The sequence below is a fragment of the Molothrus aeneus genome, chromosome 2, assembly GCF_037042795.1.
Source record: "Molothrus aeneus isolate 106 chromosome 2, BPBGC_Maene_1.0, whole genome shotgun sequence".
NCBI lineage: Eukaryota > Metazoa > Chordata > Aves > Passeriformes > Icteridae > Molothrus > Molothrus aeneus.
This window is the reverse complement of record NC_089647.1, coordinates 54,625,427-54,645,786: the sequence shown is the minus strand read 5'-3', so window position 1 is coordinate 54,645,786 and position 20,360 is coordinate 54,625,427. Positions and strand designations below refer to the sequence as shown.

General features: G+C 40.8%; 2 protein-coding genes across 2 annotated transcripts in view; both read right to left on the bottom strand.

Moving 5' to 3' along the window:
* The window catches only part of ZC3H13 (zinc finger CCCH-type containing 13), a 45,062-nt gene extending 40,216 nt beyond the window's left edge, over positions 1-4,846 (bottom strand). Inside the window, exon 1 of the mRNA XM_066545008.1 lies at positions 4,828-4,846. The gene's annotated coding sequence lies outside the window, so the exon portion shown is untranslated. The remainder of the gene's footprint in view (positions 1-4,827) is intronic.
* Positions 4,847-6,349: 1,503 nt separating this feature from the next.
* On the bottom strand, positions 6,350-19,249 carry CPB2 (carboxypeptidase B2). The gene is made up of 11 exons (XM_066571335.1): positions 19,173-19,249; positions 15,782-15,857; positions 13,780-13,904; positions 13,580-13,688; positions 12,952-13,053; positions 12,340-12,444; positions 9,706-9,822; positions 9,165-9,255; positions 7,781-7,983; positions 6,658-6,742; positions 6,350-6,534 (listed from the first exon to the last, which is right to left on the bottom strand). Exons 1-11 carry the CDS (start codon positions 19,247-19,249, stop codon positions 6,350-6,352), a joined length of 1,275 nt encoding a protein of 424 aa, XP_066427432.1.
* Between the last annotated feature and the right edge of the window lie 1,111 nt (positions 19,250-20,360).

Here is a 20,360-nt window from a genome sequence, read left to right as displayed (position 1 = left end):
TCTCCTACCCTTCTGCTTCTAGGCACTGCACGCATCACCACATTTAGAACACACACACTTAAACTACCTCATACACAAACAGGTTACAAATGACAAACTTCATCCATACAGCCAGAGTAATACACATTTAAACTAGCATCCACCAGAGAGGATTAATACACATTTTCACCATCTGATGAGCCATATGTTCCCACAGTTTCCATATGGTAAGGTTGTATTTCAGAGAAACAAAATATTATCATGTAAAAACGTGGACACTTCATTATCTGAACCCTACAGTTATTTCCATGACAAGATTTCCCTAGGAGTCTGACAACTGTGCATTTTCTACAAGCAAAATGCTGTGTTGAAGCTCTTGTGAAGCATTTTAGCTCCTTTATAAACAATGGAAGAAAGAAAGCTTACACTGTGTATTTGAGATTTCTCAGTAGACCTCTGCTCTACTGACTCCTTCTCCAAGCCTCTGATTATCTGAAGAATTTTATCTCACAAAAAAGGTTCAGATAATCAAGACATTAACCAAGATGTTCAGGGAGGGTAGAAGTTAACCATATGGTGTATACCAAACATTAAAAACAATGGTTAACATCAATTAGTGGAAGCAGACAGTCAAACATTAGAATTTCCAGTAGTATGAAATTATTTGGGTTAGTGAGAACTGTGGAGAACAGAGATTTCCAGAAAGATCTAATTGAGTTAGAGAATTGAGTAATACAACAGCAGATGAAATGCAAATAAATATAATGCAATGCACACAAGGAGAAATGATTTTGTCTAAATATTTGATGAGACCAAATTAGTCCAGTCTTCTGAGAAAAATAATTAGGAGTCATTGTGGACAGCTCAATGTGCAGCAATAGTTAAAAAGTCTGACAGGATAAACCATTAAAGTTAGAAAGCAAAACAATACCACATCTCACCTAGCTGAGCACCCTTCCATTTCAGGATTCTCATAGAATCTCAGGAAAAAACTACTAAATTTCTACAGCTTCACGCAGTCACATTATTTTAATAGAAGATATAAAAATCAACTGACACATGCAAAAGCATTTTTAATAAGACAATCATATAACAAATGCCTAATTTAGATTCAATAGTTACAGTTAAAAGAGCCATATCTGAAATTAAAAGAGTTAGATAAATGACACTGGCAATGGCATTGGGAGAAGGTTCAACACATGAAGGACAGATGAATCTAATACACAAGTACACACTGACATCGTAGCAGCATACAGAAAAATCATATTAATTTTGCCTCAATTCCAATGTACTTTTGTTTTCATGGAAACAGAGGCAAAACTTTCATTTTAAATGTTAATTTTTACCCAGCATTTAGTACCTTTTGGGAATTAACTTGTATAGGAAGTTATGATGATGACTAGGCTTAAAAGGATAGTTACAAACGCAGAGAGGATGAAGAGGCACCATCATCCTAAGTGAACAGATAATTTAATTCCAACCGCCTTTTTCCCTGCATTTTTGCAGATGGAAATTAGGAGGAATATCATTCAACCCTAAATCTTCTAAGGTTTGTAAAACCCCCTGTTTAAAAAAACCAAAACAACTTAAAATGAGAAACAAAAACCTGCGCTATTTTGGGTAGCAATCTGTCAATTCTAACCTCATAGTCTGGCCCATATCTACCAGTTTGCAATTAACAATAGATCCTTTATTAACAGAAGAGATATTTCATGATAGATTATTCAAAAGAAACAAATCCAGCATGCTGTGAGTGCACAGCATATTATTTTCTGTATGCACATACTATCACATGAGGGCCGCCCTCATGTAACAAGAACTGCAATTCCACTGCTCAGTGAATACAGATGTTATCAAAGGCTGCAGGATTAGAGCCTGGACACATTACTCTGAGGCAAACTGAGGAATTTCACTTTGTCAAACTATGCATTTCAGAGACTGTGTTTGCAAATGCAGTCAGTCCCATTTTCATTTTTGGAGGACCAAGTGAGTTGGAAAAATAAAGAGACTATTAAAACAATATTGAAAATCTCAGATGGATAACGACAGTTTTTTTGTTTCTGAGAAGGTTCCTTGCTCATAAACAAGTACTCTAAGTGGAAAAAATTATGTGTTTAATTTCCAAACTTCTCAGACTGCACATTAATGGACAACCAAAAACAATTTAAATGGAACATCCCATAAAGGTTCCCCTTCTGAAACATTTTCACCTTGTGCTGTTTCACCACTGATGATCACAGCCCTGCTACCAATCCCACGCTGATGGCCAGTGCAGTGACTTTCCATCAGACGTCTGTGCCTCTGAATTGCCATCTCCTTATCAAACACCAATGTGGGATTAGCTGTGAGCACCAGTGTGGACTGAGCCTTAAGCACTCTCAACATTTCAAATAATTACTACCAGGACTAAAAAAAAAAAAAAATTAAAAAATTTCTAAGTAGAATATTATACACTTCTTTATTTCGGGTACATGACATTGCACTGCTGACTCTTAGGGGCACTGAACTTTCTGCTACTTCTGAAATAGAATGAAGTTTCTGAAACTAAGCAAAGTAAACTTCATCTTCCTAAAATAAATTCTATACCTAAAATTTTAACCGTAAATTATCACTTTTCCATGCATAAATAAAATCCATGACAACCACTAAAATAAATTAGAAATACCATAACACTAGGATAACTCGTTCACGGATGCATTTATGTTATTCTTTAATGGAAATAACTTTCCCAGGGTGAGAGACAATCTGTTAATGACATTAATTACACTAGCATTTGAAGGAGAACATATCACAGTGTTATTTACATGAATCATCTAAAATGTGACAGACTTGAGAGAAGTGAGTGCACCTATTGAGCACTGACCAATGAACTGAAATCCATGAAGCATGATATGATTGACAGCATTCACTGAAATTCTGTAATTTTTATTACCAACATTCTTAAATTTTGGTGTCAAGCATGCTTAACATTTTTCTTCAAAATCAGTGTGATACTACTTAAGTCATAATCAAGAGATATCTGAAATGCCTGATTTTCTGTTAGAAAAACCTAATCCAGCCCCCCAAATAAATGAATCCTGAAGGATTCTACAGGAAAACTTGAAACTGAGATGTAACAGAACAAAAGGAAAGTTCAAAAAACAAGAAAACATTTAGGGAGATAAAAATCTCTTTAGGAAGTCCAAGACATCACTCATAAGCATGTCAATGTCTGCACATGCACACCACACCACACGCAAACTATGCACAACATCACTCCAGAAAATCCTACCTGTGAAGAAATAAATAATATGCCATTTCAAATAACAAGTGAAATTACTTCAGTCCTATAGATATTCAGATACAAACTCATTATTAACACTCCTTGATAAACTAAATACGTGTTGAAAACTGAATAACAGCTTTGAGAATGGTTCCCTGCACTTTTTAAAATTAAGATCTTTTACTGACAATATTTCGGGTGCTATTACCATGTTAACATTTCTGTGTCACATCGCTAATAAAATAGCAATATTTGAAGAAGCTCCATGGGTTTACTACCTAAAAATATTACTAAAAATGGTAAAATGCATTCATAATGAACCTTCCAAAAGAGCAGTCAAATACTCACACAGAGAAGCCTGTTTGACAGAAAACTATAAATTAATCCAAATTGAAAAACTCCTTGCTGGTAACCCATCACCATAGTTACCTGAACCTATCCCTCTAATTTCACATAGGATATTCTCCATTAGTAGCACCAAGCAACTGCTAACTATGTTTGCACAGGTATAAAATCATGGTTGGATTTCCACAGGCAAATAAAAACATCGGGCCTCAGTACCATATCAGGAAATACAGAGTATTCCCTGCCTTGTCTAACAAAGTCTTCACACTCAAAGAAGATGTTTCCCCAGACTAAGAGACAGTCTGTGAAGACTGGAGTGGACAGGTCCAAGTTGACTGCCTTAGTGAACTGACATCACCTCCTATCTGTGAGCTGGATCAGCACATTGCCGTGCCGTCACTCTCTGCACACATGCCGAGAAGCAGGGTGTATTACCTCGGGCACAGCCACATAAAGCCACACTTCTTCAGTTTTCAGGTGCATTGGCTGAGTCTGTCCACTCCCATGTGCACAGAGGAACCGTGAGTGTTCCAGCACCAGCCCAAGATCCCTCAAAGCGCTGGCTGCTAACTCACTGAGAGCCAAACACCTGAGCTTCAAGCACTCTCGCAGAAGGCTGACAAGAAATCAATGGTGGAGTGAGACCCCATCGAGAAGCCAAAGGCGAGGCCCTGAGTAGACCACCCACAACACACTAATCCAACGTGCCCGGCTATGAGTTCTGGAAGGGATGCGAGTCAGCTGTAGGCGCTACCTGAAGGAATGGTGGTGCGTGAATTCATATAAGCGAAATTAGCAGCCCCTCTTGAGCACATAGAGCAGAAACTATTTTACTACCAGAAAGTGGGAGAAGAGCACTACTGAAGTGGAAGGAAAAAACCCAAACAAAACCAAAATCCAACCAAAACCCCCCACGATCAGGGACTACACGGGAAGCAGACTCCAGCACGACCACCGACTGACGGAAGGGCACCCCGGGCACACGGCGGGATGGCGCCTCCGGGCGTTCACCCCGCCCCTCCTCGGGGAGCCCCCCGTGCGCCCCCGGCCCCGCACCAAGCCGGGCGAGAGCGCGGCCCTTCCCCGCCGCTGGCTCCGCAGGCCGAGCGCACCCGAGGCCCGGCGGCCACGGGCCGGGGCCCAGGCTCGGGCCGGGGCCGGGCGGGGGGAAGGGAACGCGGGGGGGCCGCCCCGCCCCTCCGCCCCACCCTCCGCGCCCGCGGCCGCCCCGCCGCACTCACCTGCTCCTTGCGCTGCCGCGCCGCTCCCCGCCGCCTCCTCCGCCGCCGCCCGGGGCGGAGAGGGTGGGAGGGGGCGAGGGGGGGGTCCGTCCTCCCGGGCCTGAGCGCGGAGCGGCGCGGGCAGGAGGGGGAGGAGCGCGCGGAGCGGCGCGCGCCCCCGCGGACCCGCCGCTCCCGCCCCGCGCGCCGGGACAGCCGTCGGGGGAGCGCCGCCGCCGCCACCGCCTCCGCGCGCCCTTCCCGGCGGCCTTCGCGCCGCCCGCGCCGCCGCCGATGATGACGGCGGTGACGACGGCGGTGACGTCGCAGCTGGGAGGGCGGTGGCGGGAAGGGCGGAAGCGGTAGCGCCGCCATTTTGGGGAGGGCGGGGCAGGCGCCCGGCTCCGCCCCCAGGGAAGGGCAATGGGGCGGGCGGGGGCGCTGGGGCAGAGTGAGCGGGAGGAGGCGCTGAGGGAGCTCGGGGGTGACCTGATCGTTCCCTACAACCGCCTTAAAGGAGATTTAGCCAGATCTTGTCCCTGGCCACAAGTAACAGGACGAGAACACCTGGTGTTAAGCTGCACCAATAGAGGTTCAAGTGGCACATTACGAATAAAATTCTTCACAGAAAGGATGATTAAACATTGGAATGGATGCTTAGGGAGGTGGTGGAATCACTGTAGCAGGAAGTGTTTAAGGAAATACTGTACATGTATTGTATTGTATTGTATGTACATGAGTGTACAGCAATACACTCATGTGTATTGACAGGGTGATGTTGGATTGTAGCTTGGACATAATGGTCTCAGAGGTCTTTTCCAACCTCAATGAATCTGTGTTTCCTTGATCTTCAACTAGAACAGGCTGCTCAGAGCCCCATCCAACCTGTCCATAAATATTTCCAGGGATGGGGCATCCACCACCTCTCTGGACAGCCTGTGCCAGTGCCATGCCACCCTTATTGTAAAAAACCCTTCTTTCTTAATCTAAACCTGCCCAGTTTTGGTTTAAATCCTCCTTACAGAGTCTTCAGGCCAGTGCTTGGCTGCAGGGTGAATGGACTGGGCTGGCTGTAGTGGAGCAGCCTCTGGGTGCTGCCACTCGCTGGTTTGGCCACTCGTGTGTCCTCGCCTTGCTGTGGCCACCCTTCCTGTCACACAGGGGACACGGCAAGTGGGGCTGTTCTCTTGTAACCAAATCCTGTAATAACACAAATTACCTAAATAAGGCAATCTCTTCTGTGGAGGGAGTCAGAGACCCTTTTACCTGGAATTCCCATCATCTAGTGGGACATGTGTGCTTTTTCCCCCTTACACTACTCTCTATTATACTTGTGGTGCAGTGAGCTACTATTATAGAGACAGGTATATAAATATGGCTGAAAAAAACTGATGTGTTCTAAAATACAAGGGGTGCAGTCATCCTGGGGTTTTGCCTATGTATGAAGAATTATAATAATAATAATAATAAAGGATAAGCTTTTTTTTATTGCATTTTTGTGAGTAACTTAGTGCAGTCGTGCTGGAATAAATTATATTCAACATCACAAATTTTGTAGAACATGTTGAGCTATCTCTTTGACAGCAGAAAGGGCCTCTAAGCAAGTTGGCTTGATTTCTCGAGGAGGAAGCAAAAATCCGTAAGTTCCTGTGTCACGAAGCTCAAAGGTAAAAGAATATTTAATGCCAAGATCATAAGCCCAGTCATCAGATCCTCCAGGAGCTAAATCTATGTGAGGAAAGGAAAATAGAAAAATTGCCTGAAAGGAGAACTTTTTCTGTTCAAAAGCTGTCTTCTGATCCTAGCAAGGATATATTGTCATGCCTTTCATTGCCATAAAGTCATACTTACAGATTGTTTGTGCACCAGCGCCAGGTCTGTAAGTTTTCCAAGTTGTCCTCTTTATAGCTTTAGCTGCTTTCTGTGCCAGACTTTCCTGAAATTAAACAAAACATTATTACCTTGAAGATTTTGTGACAATAGATAAAATGTACACAGTTAGAATTTACTTACAGTGTGCTCAGGATTTCACACTACTTAAATAATCATATGAAAGGTTCCAGAAAACCCACTGCATGTGGTAAAAGTTTTCAGCATATGCCCATGCTACAGATTGTATTTCTGCTGTAGACAGATAAAAAGTATAGATGCGACCTTATCCCCACTTCTGGCAGTAAACTGTTGTCAAACCATTTGTTCTCACTCATCTCATATTTTTTCTTTTCTGCCACAGTACTTAAGTCACTCTTTATTTAAGTAATATTGACAAATATGGCAGGAAAATTTTTAAATTGTGAGAACCCTACTGTTAAGCCATGAAGAATACTGAAATGCCCAGAATCAATGCACCTCTCTCTGCTTTACAGGAAAAGAGTAACTGTTCTGTTTTGAACTCCACTGTTTTCAATGAGAGTTTGTGCTGTGTCATTTGGTGGCTCAAGAAAGTAAAATTCTACATATGCAGGATATATTTTCCATCCTACCACGAACACAATTTTTGTATAAGTATTCCTTAAACAAAAGCCTTAATAAAAGTAGCAAGTGTCCACCAGAATACCTCATTGCTTAGGTATGTAAAGGGTGTTTTCAAGGGTCACACACCCAATTAATTTCAGAGTTTATATAAACCATAAAACATAATGAAGCATTTGCACATATAGATCTTTTCAAGATGTCCAGAACAACAGGACTCTGTTGTTCTCTTCTAGCAGCATCTTCAAGATCTTAGGTGTTGTTGATGTATAATCAATCTAGAATAAATATTTTCATTTTTCTGTAGGTTTCAGAAGCAGCTTGCTGACTTGCACACTACTAGACCAGCCCAGACTTTTTAAATTTGTTAAGAACATCAAGAAAAATGTCATTTCCTAATTCTTGATCCTCCCAACACGGTGACTCCTTCATTACAAGACTGACCAAGCTGGGTGAATAGCTCTGGAATAAGGGTGAAACTTCAGGAGGTGGGAGGACTTACCAGCTCCTCATGGTCCTTGCTTTTGTTCGTAGTGTAAGAATATGGAAACAACACCAGCTGGGAGTAGGAGTGCATGGTGATGTAGGCTTTAATGGTGTCCTTGTGGTCTCTGACAAAGCGAGCCACTGCTTTCACTTCAGGCTCAGACTCTGGGTAGGGTCCACAGTATGTCTCCTGGCATTCAAAGTGAGATGCTCCTGGACCTTTAACCAAAAAAAAAAGTGCACAGTTTTACTGCTTTACTTCTTCACTTCTGCATTTCTGTTCATGAAAAATGCAAGAGTATGAAAAGAAAGAGCAGAGTAAGGTGCTAAAACACAAGAAATCGTGGATTCCACCATGCTATGGAAAGAACTCTCATGCTTGTAGAAATCTCTGCAAGCCTTCCAGGATTTCTCACCTGTTGTGCTCTTACAAACAATCAAGGAGAAGATGTAAAAAAAAAAGTATTCAATGACTGGATAAGAAGTCTTAGAGGAGAGGATGAATAAGCTTCATTTAAAATGATCACATGATTGTGAGATCACATCTTAAAATCTAGAAGTACTACAGGAAAAAGGGAATTCTACATGATTATTTAATCTTGTGGGAAAGCAAACTCCCAATGGGAAGCTGAAGAAACAAATCAAAATTAAAATTTTTAAGAAAAATTGACGCTGAAACAAATTATCAAGAAGACAAATAGGATTCATGACTTCTGTCTTCACAATAAGACCAAATAACTTTCTGGAAGCACTCAGGATCTTTAGGGGAAAAAAATGTGTGTATTTCTTGATATAACAGCCATGGATGGTTTAGCAATGGGCTACAATGACTGAAATCCATTATAGGACTTTAGTGTCAGCCCTGAGTGAAGTCAGATCTGATCTATAGGGTAACATTTTAAGGCAGCAATTCTGCTGACTAAAAACAATCTTGTCAAGTACTAAAGTGCCTGCAGTAATTAAACATGATATAGTCTTCATAAGAATCACAAAGGGCCAAAAAATCTTGGTCAGCTAGGCATTATGGAAGGATGACTGAGCTGATCAGTTTGTATACCACAGTGGAGCAGCTGGATAGTGCAACAGGCCTTGGCTGACATGACAAGGGTCACCTCTTCTCTTTTTCTTTCTACCCACCAACAGCCTCCCCAAGGTGTGTTATGGTGCAATGCAAGGGGCTTTGTTATGCTGGGAAGAGATAATTCCAGGGATTAAAAATCCTGAGTCCCAGAAAGAATTATCTAAAGCTGGGAAAGTTGTCACCGGTTCATAACAGATATTCAGCTGCATTTTTCTTTGTCTTAACTTCACGGAACAATACATGAAAATGTTTCCAAAATCAAAAATTTTAATGGCCAAAAGTGAGGCAGGGGTACAATAGGAAGAAAATGATGTCCTACCACACCAGTGTGCATCAAAATTCCTGTTCATGTCAGTACCAATGCACTTGCTGTTACCATGCGAGGAACGGCTTTTCCTCCACAGCCGATTCTATGGAAGGAGACGCACAAGCCATGTTCAGGGAAAAATGCTGGAAGAGTCAATGCACCACCTCACTGATTAGTTAAATGTGACTTCCCACATGTGCCTCTACAGTCCTGTGCTAGTGAAGACCAAGGAAAATTCTAAAACCAGTCTGCTTGCCAGCAAGGCTGGGTGATAAAAGGAAATGTTGGGTAGGATCAGAAGCAATCACATGCTGATTTCAATGGAATTTGGACTGTGGAAGGAGGGCAGAAGACATACCATTTGGGCAGGTATGTGAGTTTAGGAGCACAAATAAAACTTTCCGTGGGGAAAGATGCAGAAATTCCAAGCACAGAATAAGAGTTTGGGGTGTGCAGTTTCAGGATGATAACTATGCCCTAGCCATGCACAATGATAATCCCCATAAGAAGCAAATCAGTACCTTGAGCAACCTTTCAAAAAAGATCTACATACAGAGGGGTGGCTCCACGTGTACTCATAGCCATCCACATTTATCACAGGCATGACGTAGAAATCAAAGTGCTCCAGAAGTGTTGTCATGGTCCGATCTCTCTCACGCACATGGATTGCCTATAAAGCACAGGGGAAATATACTAAAAGCATTTGTAATTGTTATTTTTCTTACCTTCCTGCAAAGGTACCTGGTGGCATGTGTAAAATAATTGTGCAATTATCAGAGCAGTCTACCTGAGTCTGATAAGGCTCATCACATCATGGAAATGATTAAATAGCAAAGTAGCTCTCTGCTCAGAATTGCCACCAGGAAAAATTGATACAGTCAGTCAGAGACACTGCAGTTCTTTAGTGTTAGTGGGTGGTCATGAGACAGAAATGAAGCCTATTAATAGCAAGGTTCGAGCTTTTGCTGCCTGTGTAAGTAATAGAAACCCTCTCTCCTGCCCAAAATACAGCAAGATCCAAAATAACAAGTAATACTTCAAATGGCTGCCGTACATAACATTATTTATTCTGGTTGCATTGTGAGTTTAATGCAACTATGTGACAAGAGTCAGTATGATCTACATTGCTAATTTTGCCTCACAGCTTATTTTGAAGGCTTTAGTGATACTGAACCTGGTTGTTGGTCCATAACAAAGAAATAAATTTTAATCTAGATGAGTGGGTTTGTTACTATTAGAATAGACTAAGTCCTTCATCATCCTTGTTTTTTTCTGCATGCCTTACTTAGATCACCTTTTTTCATTTTTAATCCTTCCTAGTTATCCTCAGGCAATGGGCTTCCTTTGACTAAATGAGAAATGTCAATCTTTCTACAATCTTAACGACAAAATTAAATTATAAAAAGTGGATCCATTATAAAGAATGCCTAGGATTTGCTAGGGAGAGCTGATGATTTTAGTGCCTGTGTGCAGATGTGTATTAATGTCAAATTTTAAAACATTGCTTCATGAAGAGATACAGAAACAAAATTTGAATTTAAACCACATAAATTAGATCAAAGGAATGGAGAACCTAAATGTTCAGCTTGTTACCTCTGAAAAATGCTGCAGGGACATGTCACTGGCAAAATGACAGCACAGCTGGTAATTATTTGGAGCAGCATGAAAAGGGCAAATGCATTTATATCCAGTGGAACCTTGCAAGCTGGGATTATCAGTGGGTCACAAGGTACATTCAGCTGTATCTGTCCCTAACTCCTGCAATATCCTTTCAAATATTTTAGGCATTGAGATTTTATAGTTGTGATTGATAACAAAAATAAATAAATTTATTATATTTTTATTGTCATTATTGTTATCTTCATCATTCATATTATTTAGTTCCATCATGGCCAAATCATAATTCACATTTCAAGGACTCGTCTATGTTGTTCCTCTGACCACAGTACTGGTGGCTGTGAAGTCTCAGTGCCATCTAGTTTATTTTTACTGTGAACTTTGCTTTTGTGAAAAAGTAATAATAAATAATATCTCAGAACATTAACTGAGCAAAATGGGCAACCTTGTCTGGGCCAGAAAGGCCTCAGGAGCCTTTTCCTGGTCCATGCCAGGGACTAGGTCAGCAGCTCAGCATAAGGAGTTGAGTAGACATGCCTTAAGTTCAAAAAGACCCAGGCAATGTATTTTAAAATCCAGTTGTAAACTGTGGATGTTGTTTCTTTTGGTGCACCTTTGTTCCCTCTCCTGAGCAGTGTAGATAATAAAAATACTAAAGATAGATGTGGCTATTTGTCTGTGGCCACACATCAAGTCTGGTTGATCTAAGCCCATCCCATCAGTGTTTAATCTACAGGCTCAACCCATCAGTGATTTTCTACTGTCCATTAACTGGTACTACAGCTGGATTGTTGTTGGTCATCTTCTGGAGGTCTCACATGAGGGTGTCACTAGCAGGGGTAATACCTTCAGAAGAAGGTGGCCTTATTCTCTGCAGATCCAGAAAAAAAGCAGGAGCACAAGTGAAAAACATGGAGTCAGGAGGAGCAGTAGCAGCAGACACAGGAGTAGGTGATGCATCACAGTCAGTGGATTGCTGGTGTGGAACTGTGCCATGTCTGGAGCAGGCAAGTGTGGGGTACCTATTGCTCTAGGAAGGCATGTAGAGAAGAGCCAAGGGTTGTAGGACAGCTTGAGCTCACCCTGTGTGTCTCTGACTGCTCCAGGCAGTGCCAGCTGCAGTAATATGGACACAAGTCACCATGTGCTGCGTGACTCGGAGCCAAGAGCGCTCCTGCAATCCACAGGGCAGCACAGACACGGCCCTAGCAGATTACCAAACATGTGCTTTTCCTGGCATGCCTTCTCCAACCCTGACCACTCATAACAATAAATGCCTCTGCTGAATTTGCTGCACATACTTTGAGGTTTCTTTCATGCTTGATAATACATTTGAGCTCCTTTGCATTTACTCCCAGTGACTTTGTGTTTCTCTCACACACACATACCCTTATCTACATGCATGTACACACACACACACTCTGCTATGCTTGCAGCTTAAACATAAATATCATGTGTTGGAGTAAATGGATTAAGGTTTTATGGATCCTAGAATGCAATTGGACAAAGGTAAATGGCATTTACCAAGATTTTTTGCTTTCCTTTGAAAACAGCAATCAGATGTACTCACATGACCTATGAACCACAGGCAAAAAGCAGGAGAAATCCATTCTCTAGCGTGGATACCACAGTCAATCCATATGGCATTTTTTGATTTTTCCTTGCTTTTAGAAATCTGACAAAAGAGAGATTGCATTCAAATGTCACCACTGGAAAGGGTACCACATAAATGTGGAAGTGAAAATGTAACCAAGATGGAAGAGGGAGAGCTCAGACTGATCCTGGGCCAGGTTACATTTACATACAGTCAGAGCCATTCAGGCTGCTTGCAGAGTCCCAACACAGGCACCAAGACTACAGCAAGAGCTGAGGTCAGGGGAGTCTGCCATCAGCTGTGCAGGGCAACAAACTAGATTGGCTTCAACATCAACAGAGGAGGGTATCCAGTATTTCATGCCTTTGCATGATGGCCTAGATGTGGTAACTTCCTTGTGACCCAGAAAGGAACCTAATCTGGTCAAATGGGTTTGCAACAGAACGCATCTTGCTAGAACAGCTTAGAACCTCTAAAAATCACAAAAAATAAGAATGTAGGTATAGATTTAAGGAAATGTCCTGGCTAAACCCCATCATTTGCTTACAGTAGTGCTTGGAAAGTTTTTGCAGTAAGTCACAGGTGTACCTTCAGAACATAAAGCGGTCGCTTTTCATAGGATGATCCAATATATATTTTCTGGAGGAGATCAGAATGGACTTTCACTACTGCCTCCATCCAATGATATATCTGCAAGGGTGAAGTTAGTAAGTGGATCTACTTTTTACTGTTTTCCTTCCTCCCTGAAAGTAGTCTAGATTTAAATTCATTCTACCTCCCAAAATTTTATCTGATGGAAAAGAAAAACTAATAATTCAACCCACCTACCACATGCCTGACTCTAATTTTTGTTAAAACCAACGGTAAGATGCAATCACAACACAGTCCAAATGTAGCCCTGAAATTCCTGTTTAGTTCTATTTGTTTAAATTGTTATTGATTTCATGTTTTAAATATTTACATGTTTGTTTTGTGACTTCATTTTGCTTCTCTGTTTACTGCCTTTGAATGACAGTTCAATACACGTATGAGAGATTTTGTCTGATGCTTCTTTCTATCTCTATGAAGGCATTACAATAAATAGAACTCTTAATTGTTGTGCAATGCAGTGGTAATTATTAACTGCTGATGATTTCTTTCCCTTTATATCCATTCTCAACCATGAGACAAATTTCATCCTTTGCATCTACAGATGTTCACAACAAAAACAGCTTACTTCTTTCATTGAATGGTAGTTTTCATAGTATGAGGAAGATCCACGAGCATTGACTGTGTCATTGACAGTCTGTTTTTCAATAATTCCTTGAACATCTCCAATCAAGACTCTGAATAACAAAGGAAGAGCACAACTTCCTGTTAAATAAATGACAAACAACTTTACAGAATCATTCATGACAACAAATAAAAAATACATACTTGTGTTGGATGGTCAGTTGCCTTAACTGAGCTTTTATGCTATTTATGCTGGATGCCCTGACATAGAAATGGACTTCTCTGTCCTTCTGGATGTTTTCAACCACAACAGGTTGCCAGAGAATGACCTACAAAGTTTCCAAAAACATTTTATTTTTTTTTAACTGAGGAAAGAAAAAATATTCTTGCTAACATTTAGTAAGCATTTTGAAAACAATCAAAGCATATGTTTTCAATTTAAGAGACTCCGTGTAACAAGCAGTTTAATGTTCCTTGTGATATGTAGCATTCTGCTACTTCTGGAAGTGAAATGTGTGTATTTAAGAAAGGTTTATAATGACTTCTGCACAAAAATTCATAAATCAAGAACAAAGGCAAGAACATAACCTTTTCTAAGATAGTATTTCTAGTATAATAGATATATTTAGCTGGTTATTATATTACATGTTTTCAAGTCTGCTGAGGGTTATTTTCCCTGAGGGTATTTGGAGAATTAATGAAGATCAGACCAGTCTTTGTAGTTATTGTATTCTCTGATTCTTTAATCAGCGAGGAAATAAATGCCAGAAGGGGTTTGAATATAAGTCAAGTTGAAGAAGCAATACAGAGATTAGAAAATGGAGAAAAGTAAGAAAATTAGATTGTTCTTTGTAAAGTTAAATATTTTACAATAATAAAATCAGAAGCCAGCATATTCAATAAAAGACTGAAACTTCAGAACCAATAATACAGAAAGATCTGGGGGTGACAGTTAGCAGTAAATTAGGCATAAATTTAGAGTGTGAAAAAAGTCAGCCTAATTCTTGGATGAATTTTTAGGGCATACAGCATGAAGCCACCAGACAATAGGGTTTATTTTTTTCCTTTATGGTTCAGTTGCACAAGGAATATTGTTTGAACAATAAATGGTAACCATTAAAATTGGTTGGGAGTTACTGTTTGTGTCTACCCTTCCCCTTTCCCTTTCTGTTCTTTTCTTATAGCTTCCTCAATTTATAGTAATAGAAACAAATTGTCTGGTTTATAACCCATGAAAAATATTTGGTTGGCATATTCCCATAAATGACTTGGAAGAAAACACCACAAGCCCTCTCGCATTGAATGTGCTGCAGTTCTTCTTCCTGACTTCTTGGGGCTCCTTGTACAAGAAAATGAAGAATCACAGCAGTAAATAAAAGATGGAGGAGCAGAGGTTTATATTGGTACAGAAAAAGAGATGTATATGTGACTTGACTTGTGAAGGTAGAAAAGAGCAAGGTTATCAAAACATTACTGAGAACTTAAGGGAAGGATTAGAAGATGCTAGTAGGGACAGCAGAAGGATTTTGGAGTGGGCATAAAATGAATAGGAGCCAAGAGAGACAGAGACAGACTGGGTGTAGACACATTTAAAAGCTCTTAGTCATATGAAACCCATTCTCAATCATCCTGTAAATTATGTTGATTGAAGAAATGGTTACACTTTTGTTGCAGTGTTGACTTCAGACTGGGAGGGTGTGATTGGGTGAGAAAAGAGATGTCTCACTTTAATTAAATACTCCTTTATCTAATGAAAGATGGAAGTAATAATAATACAAAAGTATTATTTAAGATATTTTTATCTTCCAGGTGCTACCTTTAAAAAAATACCACAAAAATCCAGTCCTGATCTTTAAAGGTGTGCAAGCCATATATAGGTCATGATCACATGGTCAAAAGTGCTGAGGTTCCCTAGCAAATGTATTTCTACTTACTGTGTGTTGGTGTTTTCCCAGTTTTGCAGTGCCTTAATACACAAAATCAATTGCAGAAATATGAGCTCCGATATAATTAATTACTGAAACATTATGTAAACACATGTAAATCAGAAGGAAGTGAGAAATTAAAACCAAGCATTTCCTGAGCTGATGTATTAGAACAAATAAATGGAAGTGGGCTAGATCTTTCTTGTGAGGAAGAAGCCGTATTAGGGCATTTGGGGGGAAAATTTGGCCTAGAGTTCAGAGAGACAGAATAATCTGTTTACCTCAGTGGTGTTCAGTAAATCCTGAAGAGCTTCAACTTGTTCATCAGTTTGTGGGAGAGCCCACAAAACTTCATCCCTGAAAAACAAGGGTATTTAGGTAAAGCACAGGTCCTTGGAACAGCTCCAGTTCATGCAAAAGGGAAGAAGCAGGCTTGACCTCCCTCATCTTCCCTGGCTTGGGTGTCATGAACCCAAAGACACTTCAATAGTGAAGATGCTGAATCTGGTTCCAGCCTCTGCATCTACCAGTCATCAAAATCCATGAAAAAGATGGTGCAGGGCTTTGGTAGCCATTATTTACTGCTGAACCCTGAGATTGCTCCTGGGAGCTGGCACCAGCACCACAGCCACCAGCCCCAGCTAACCCACAGTGCAGCAGCAGCAGTTGAAAACTAGCTGAGAACAGGAAGATGGCTCTCCTATGGTCCCCTGAGTTTCTCAGCCACCATTCAGCAGAGACATCAGCCCTCCCAGTCTGCCAAAAGCCCTCACAGGTTTGGCAAAAGCCAAACATGATGTTTTGTAGATGTGCATTCCTACTTCAGTCAGGTTTTTCTGGTCTCCTCATTTGTGTCCCCCTGCTGGTATTATTTCAGATGGTCTGCACCACTGTCCTCCACATCTTTGCCCAGTAACTTGTATTCCCTTTCTATTTGAAAACCATGGTCTGGACATGCTGTCCATGACATGGTGCTTCCCAGCTACTCCATGCCTGATGCCACTGTTGGTGACAGAAGTGAAATTCACTTTCTGGAAAGAAAAAAAAGAGCACACTGCATTGAGTCCTGATCATCAGTGTCCTGCAAGTCATGTAGTAAAAAATTGCATTGGATAGGTAATTAAAATAATTTGTGCATGTAGAAGAAGGAGATTCAGGGGATTGTTAGACCCCTCTTTCCATTTCCTGGGCTGGGGTGGCTCTCAGCCATCTAATCACGTGGAACTGGTGGCACTGTATAAAGCAGGCACGATCAAAGTCCCTGCCAGCCCTGTATGCAAAGACTGTCCTGAAAAGAAAACAGGCAAGGCTCTCAAAACTAAGGTTTTCAAGCAGCATAACATGATTGTCACAGCTTGTTGCTGTGACTGATTTCAGGCAGAAACCTGACAGCATCTGGCAACCAGGTGATTCGTCTTTACTTTTAGCCAGGCTCCAAGCAATTACTGTTGTTTCTCATGCAGAACCAACAACATGCCAACCTTATTTTTGCCTCCATCATCATTTGACAGAACATCAAAAAACAATCAGGGATAGGCAAGGTGGGCAGTTTGCCCATATCTTTAGTGCACTCTGAAGTGTGTGGTTGAGGCTACTTTAAAAATGAATGTCTTCTCATAGCTGAGGGAGTCTTTTCACACAGGAGCCAAGAAAAGGCCTGCTGCATCTGGTTTCATTGCATGATTTCCACAGCATGAGAGCACCATAGTGGGGAAGCTGATGTGTACTTGTACCCCACCGTTTGTTGCACAAATATTTCATCCGAGTGTGGTAAGTACTGAACAGGTGTTACAGTTCCTCCCTAGCTCTTGTGATAAGACCTGAATACACTGAATAAGCTGATCAAAATTCTGCTCCTGCACTTCAGTGTGGCAAGTATTAGCTGCCAAAACTCTAATTGTTGCCTTTCTCAGTTCCCCTGCTTTGATTGGGCATTGTACCCTCCTTCATCAATCTTCTTTCCCACTCTTTGTAGAAAACACCCAGACAAAAGCTTTAATTATTACCCTTATACCAAGCTCAGAATCAGCCCTCTACCCCCAGTTTCCTTGCCCTACCTGCTGCCCCTGTACAGCTGGACTTCTTTTCTTTCTGCTGTTATGCCCTCTTCCCTGATTGCTTTCAGTTTGTCCTTGAAAAGAGCCTTCTCATTCCTTCTTCCAGTGTTCTGCCACAGACCCACTGGGCTCTCTCCCTGTTTTTCATTCTTTTTCCTTCCCTTTTACCTCTTGGTAGAAGTCCAGCTGCCATCCCCTCACTACCTTACTCAGATCTTACCCTGTAAGTGAGTAAGTTACATTTCAGTTAGTCTTAGATGGGTTTGACATCTTCATCTGAGCTGGGCACTATCTTAATAAAGAAACAGGTGCTTTAGGGGTTGGGTTAACCTGAGCTAATTTAGATGTGAGCTAATTTGAAATATGTGTATGTAGAAGGTGTCTGCTAACCTGAAATGAATTGCCTTCTAAATACACATATTTTTCCCCACTACCTGTACAGAAAGGTGAAGGGGACTTGTTCCTACACAAAGCCATGTAAAAATTCCATCTGGTCAAATGAGTCTCATTCTTTTAGCCATTTTCATAACTGGGGCTGGGGGGATTAGGCTCCTGCTTTCCAGTGGGAAACACCATATTCTTCTTTAAGAGTCAGATATTCAGTGTTCTATTTAAACATGAAATAAATAAATCTTCAAGAGCAATATTGTTCCATTGAATTCACCTAAACCCACATTCGTTTCCCCCTACTTTAACTCTCCTACCTCCATAGCAATCCACAACGAAATATGATTGGAACACAAAGGGAGAGGAAATATCCTCTTTTTCAGGCATAACCTCAATGGTGTTCACCTCTCACAGGTCTGCAGAGTGGTGCAAAATCACAGAAGGGATATGAGAAATAATTCACATTTTATTTGTGTACATATTTTAGTTCTGGGAGCAGGTTGTATTTAATTCTAGGTTGTTCAGCTTTGCTTAAAATCACCATATGAGGTCCTTATCCTTTTAGTTCTACTTATTAAAACATTTCAGGTTTTTAAACCAGTAGTACATGCAGAAAATAAAAGCACTTTGCCTGTCTTCATCACTGACATATGTTCTCATCTTTTAAGAAAGCATTTGGCTTCAGGGCATTTCTGAAGTTTATCAATAGGTAACAATAAAGCTGCTTCTGAAACATTGTACAAATACCAAATGGTTATTCAAAAATGATTTATGCCTGGAAAAACCATCATAAAAGCTGCTTTGGAAAGAAAACAGATTGTTAGCACTTTCTGAAATGGTTTCTCTTTCTACCTCAAGAAGTAATTCATTTAAGATCTTGTTTTAAGGCAAATGAAGCAAATTATTTTTCCCATTAAGTTTCCAAATGCCCTTTATTGGCATTCAAAAGTACTGAATGAACAGAATAGATTTGCACTTAGACCAAAAAGAGTAGTCTTAATACGATTAAAAACACAGGATTTATGGATGCAAAGAAGACTTAAAATAATTTCATTTCCCCCACCATCTTTATGTTAAATTGAACCCCGCATCCAATTACAAGGGCAATAAATATATGTCAGCCTTTGACAAATGTTTTCTCATGCAACTCAGAATTATTTTGCATCAATACTTTCCCTGTCCCACCCACCACACACTAGAACACCTAGTAGCATCAGTAGATCTTTACCTTGTAATAGTGAAGGCATGCTTCTCTGGAACCAAGATAAAAAAGGTAAAAAAGAACAGGTAAGGCTTCATCTTCATGGCATTCACAACAGAACCAAATGCAATAGAAAAGACAAGGGTTCAGGACCCACATTATTGATTTTAAAAATGTTATTTAAAGAGTAGTTAAAATTTAATATTGCTTCTCACTTCAACCCCAAGCTCCTGGTGGCTAAGTCAATATGACAGAGCTCTCTGGGGAGGTGCTGCTCATATTGATGTCATCCACGTACAAGAGGATAAAATACATTTTGAACATTTTCATATTGACAAATCACTTTGTCATCTCAGCCTTTTATTCTATTGCAGCTACGAACCACAGACATAAGAAAGAACAGCAAGCACAAAGCTTTTGTAATCCTCTAATACTTGTGGAGGTCCAGCAGTGTGCTGTGCCTCCATCTCTCTTATAAAGCATCACAGCCAAGCATGAATCTGGTTCAAAGCAGTGGGAATGAGGTTAAGTCCAAACAGAACAATTCTGAACAGGAAACCTTCTTTTTCTGGCATTTGCTAGCAGAGAAAACAAGGAGCAACATATGTTTTTTTGGTGCTTTGACATCAGTGTATTTTCCTTATGGATGTCATAAAGGTTACTTTTCAAGAAAAAGTACAAGTGACTCTTCATCTCATTATTATTAATTTTTGCATGCCCCCAAGATTTTGCTCCTCGTATCTCTATCCGCAGGTCTCCATACAGGACATGCTGAAAAGCTGTGTGAATTTGGTATGTCCACAATAGATAGGGATCTTCATCTCTGTTCCATGCTTGAAGAAAAAAATCCAAACTTGACTAAGACACAGCTAATTATCCTGGTTTAAGTCCTCTTTCAGAGGGAATTCATTCCAGAAGAGGACTGAGGAGTGCATCAATATGTACATAATGGGGACACCAGGGAGCCAAGACCTAGATGTGAATTGGGGAACAAAATTATTTGATGCTCTAGGTGTAGCTTAGGGTTATAGCTATACCCTAGGTAAAAAAATGGCTGGGAACAAGCCCTGGAGCTAAGGTTAGGTAATTCAGACTAGATTGCATCCATGAACATCCTCTAGAACTGCTCTGAAGTGGTCTGGATCAGAGCCAATTCTCCACCTAAGCAGGCAGCCCCAGGCCTTTGGAAGTCAAACACAGCCCTGAGTTTGGTTT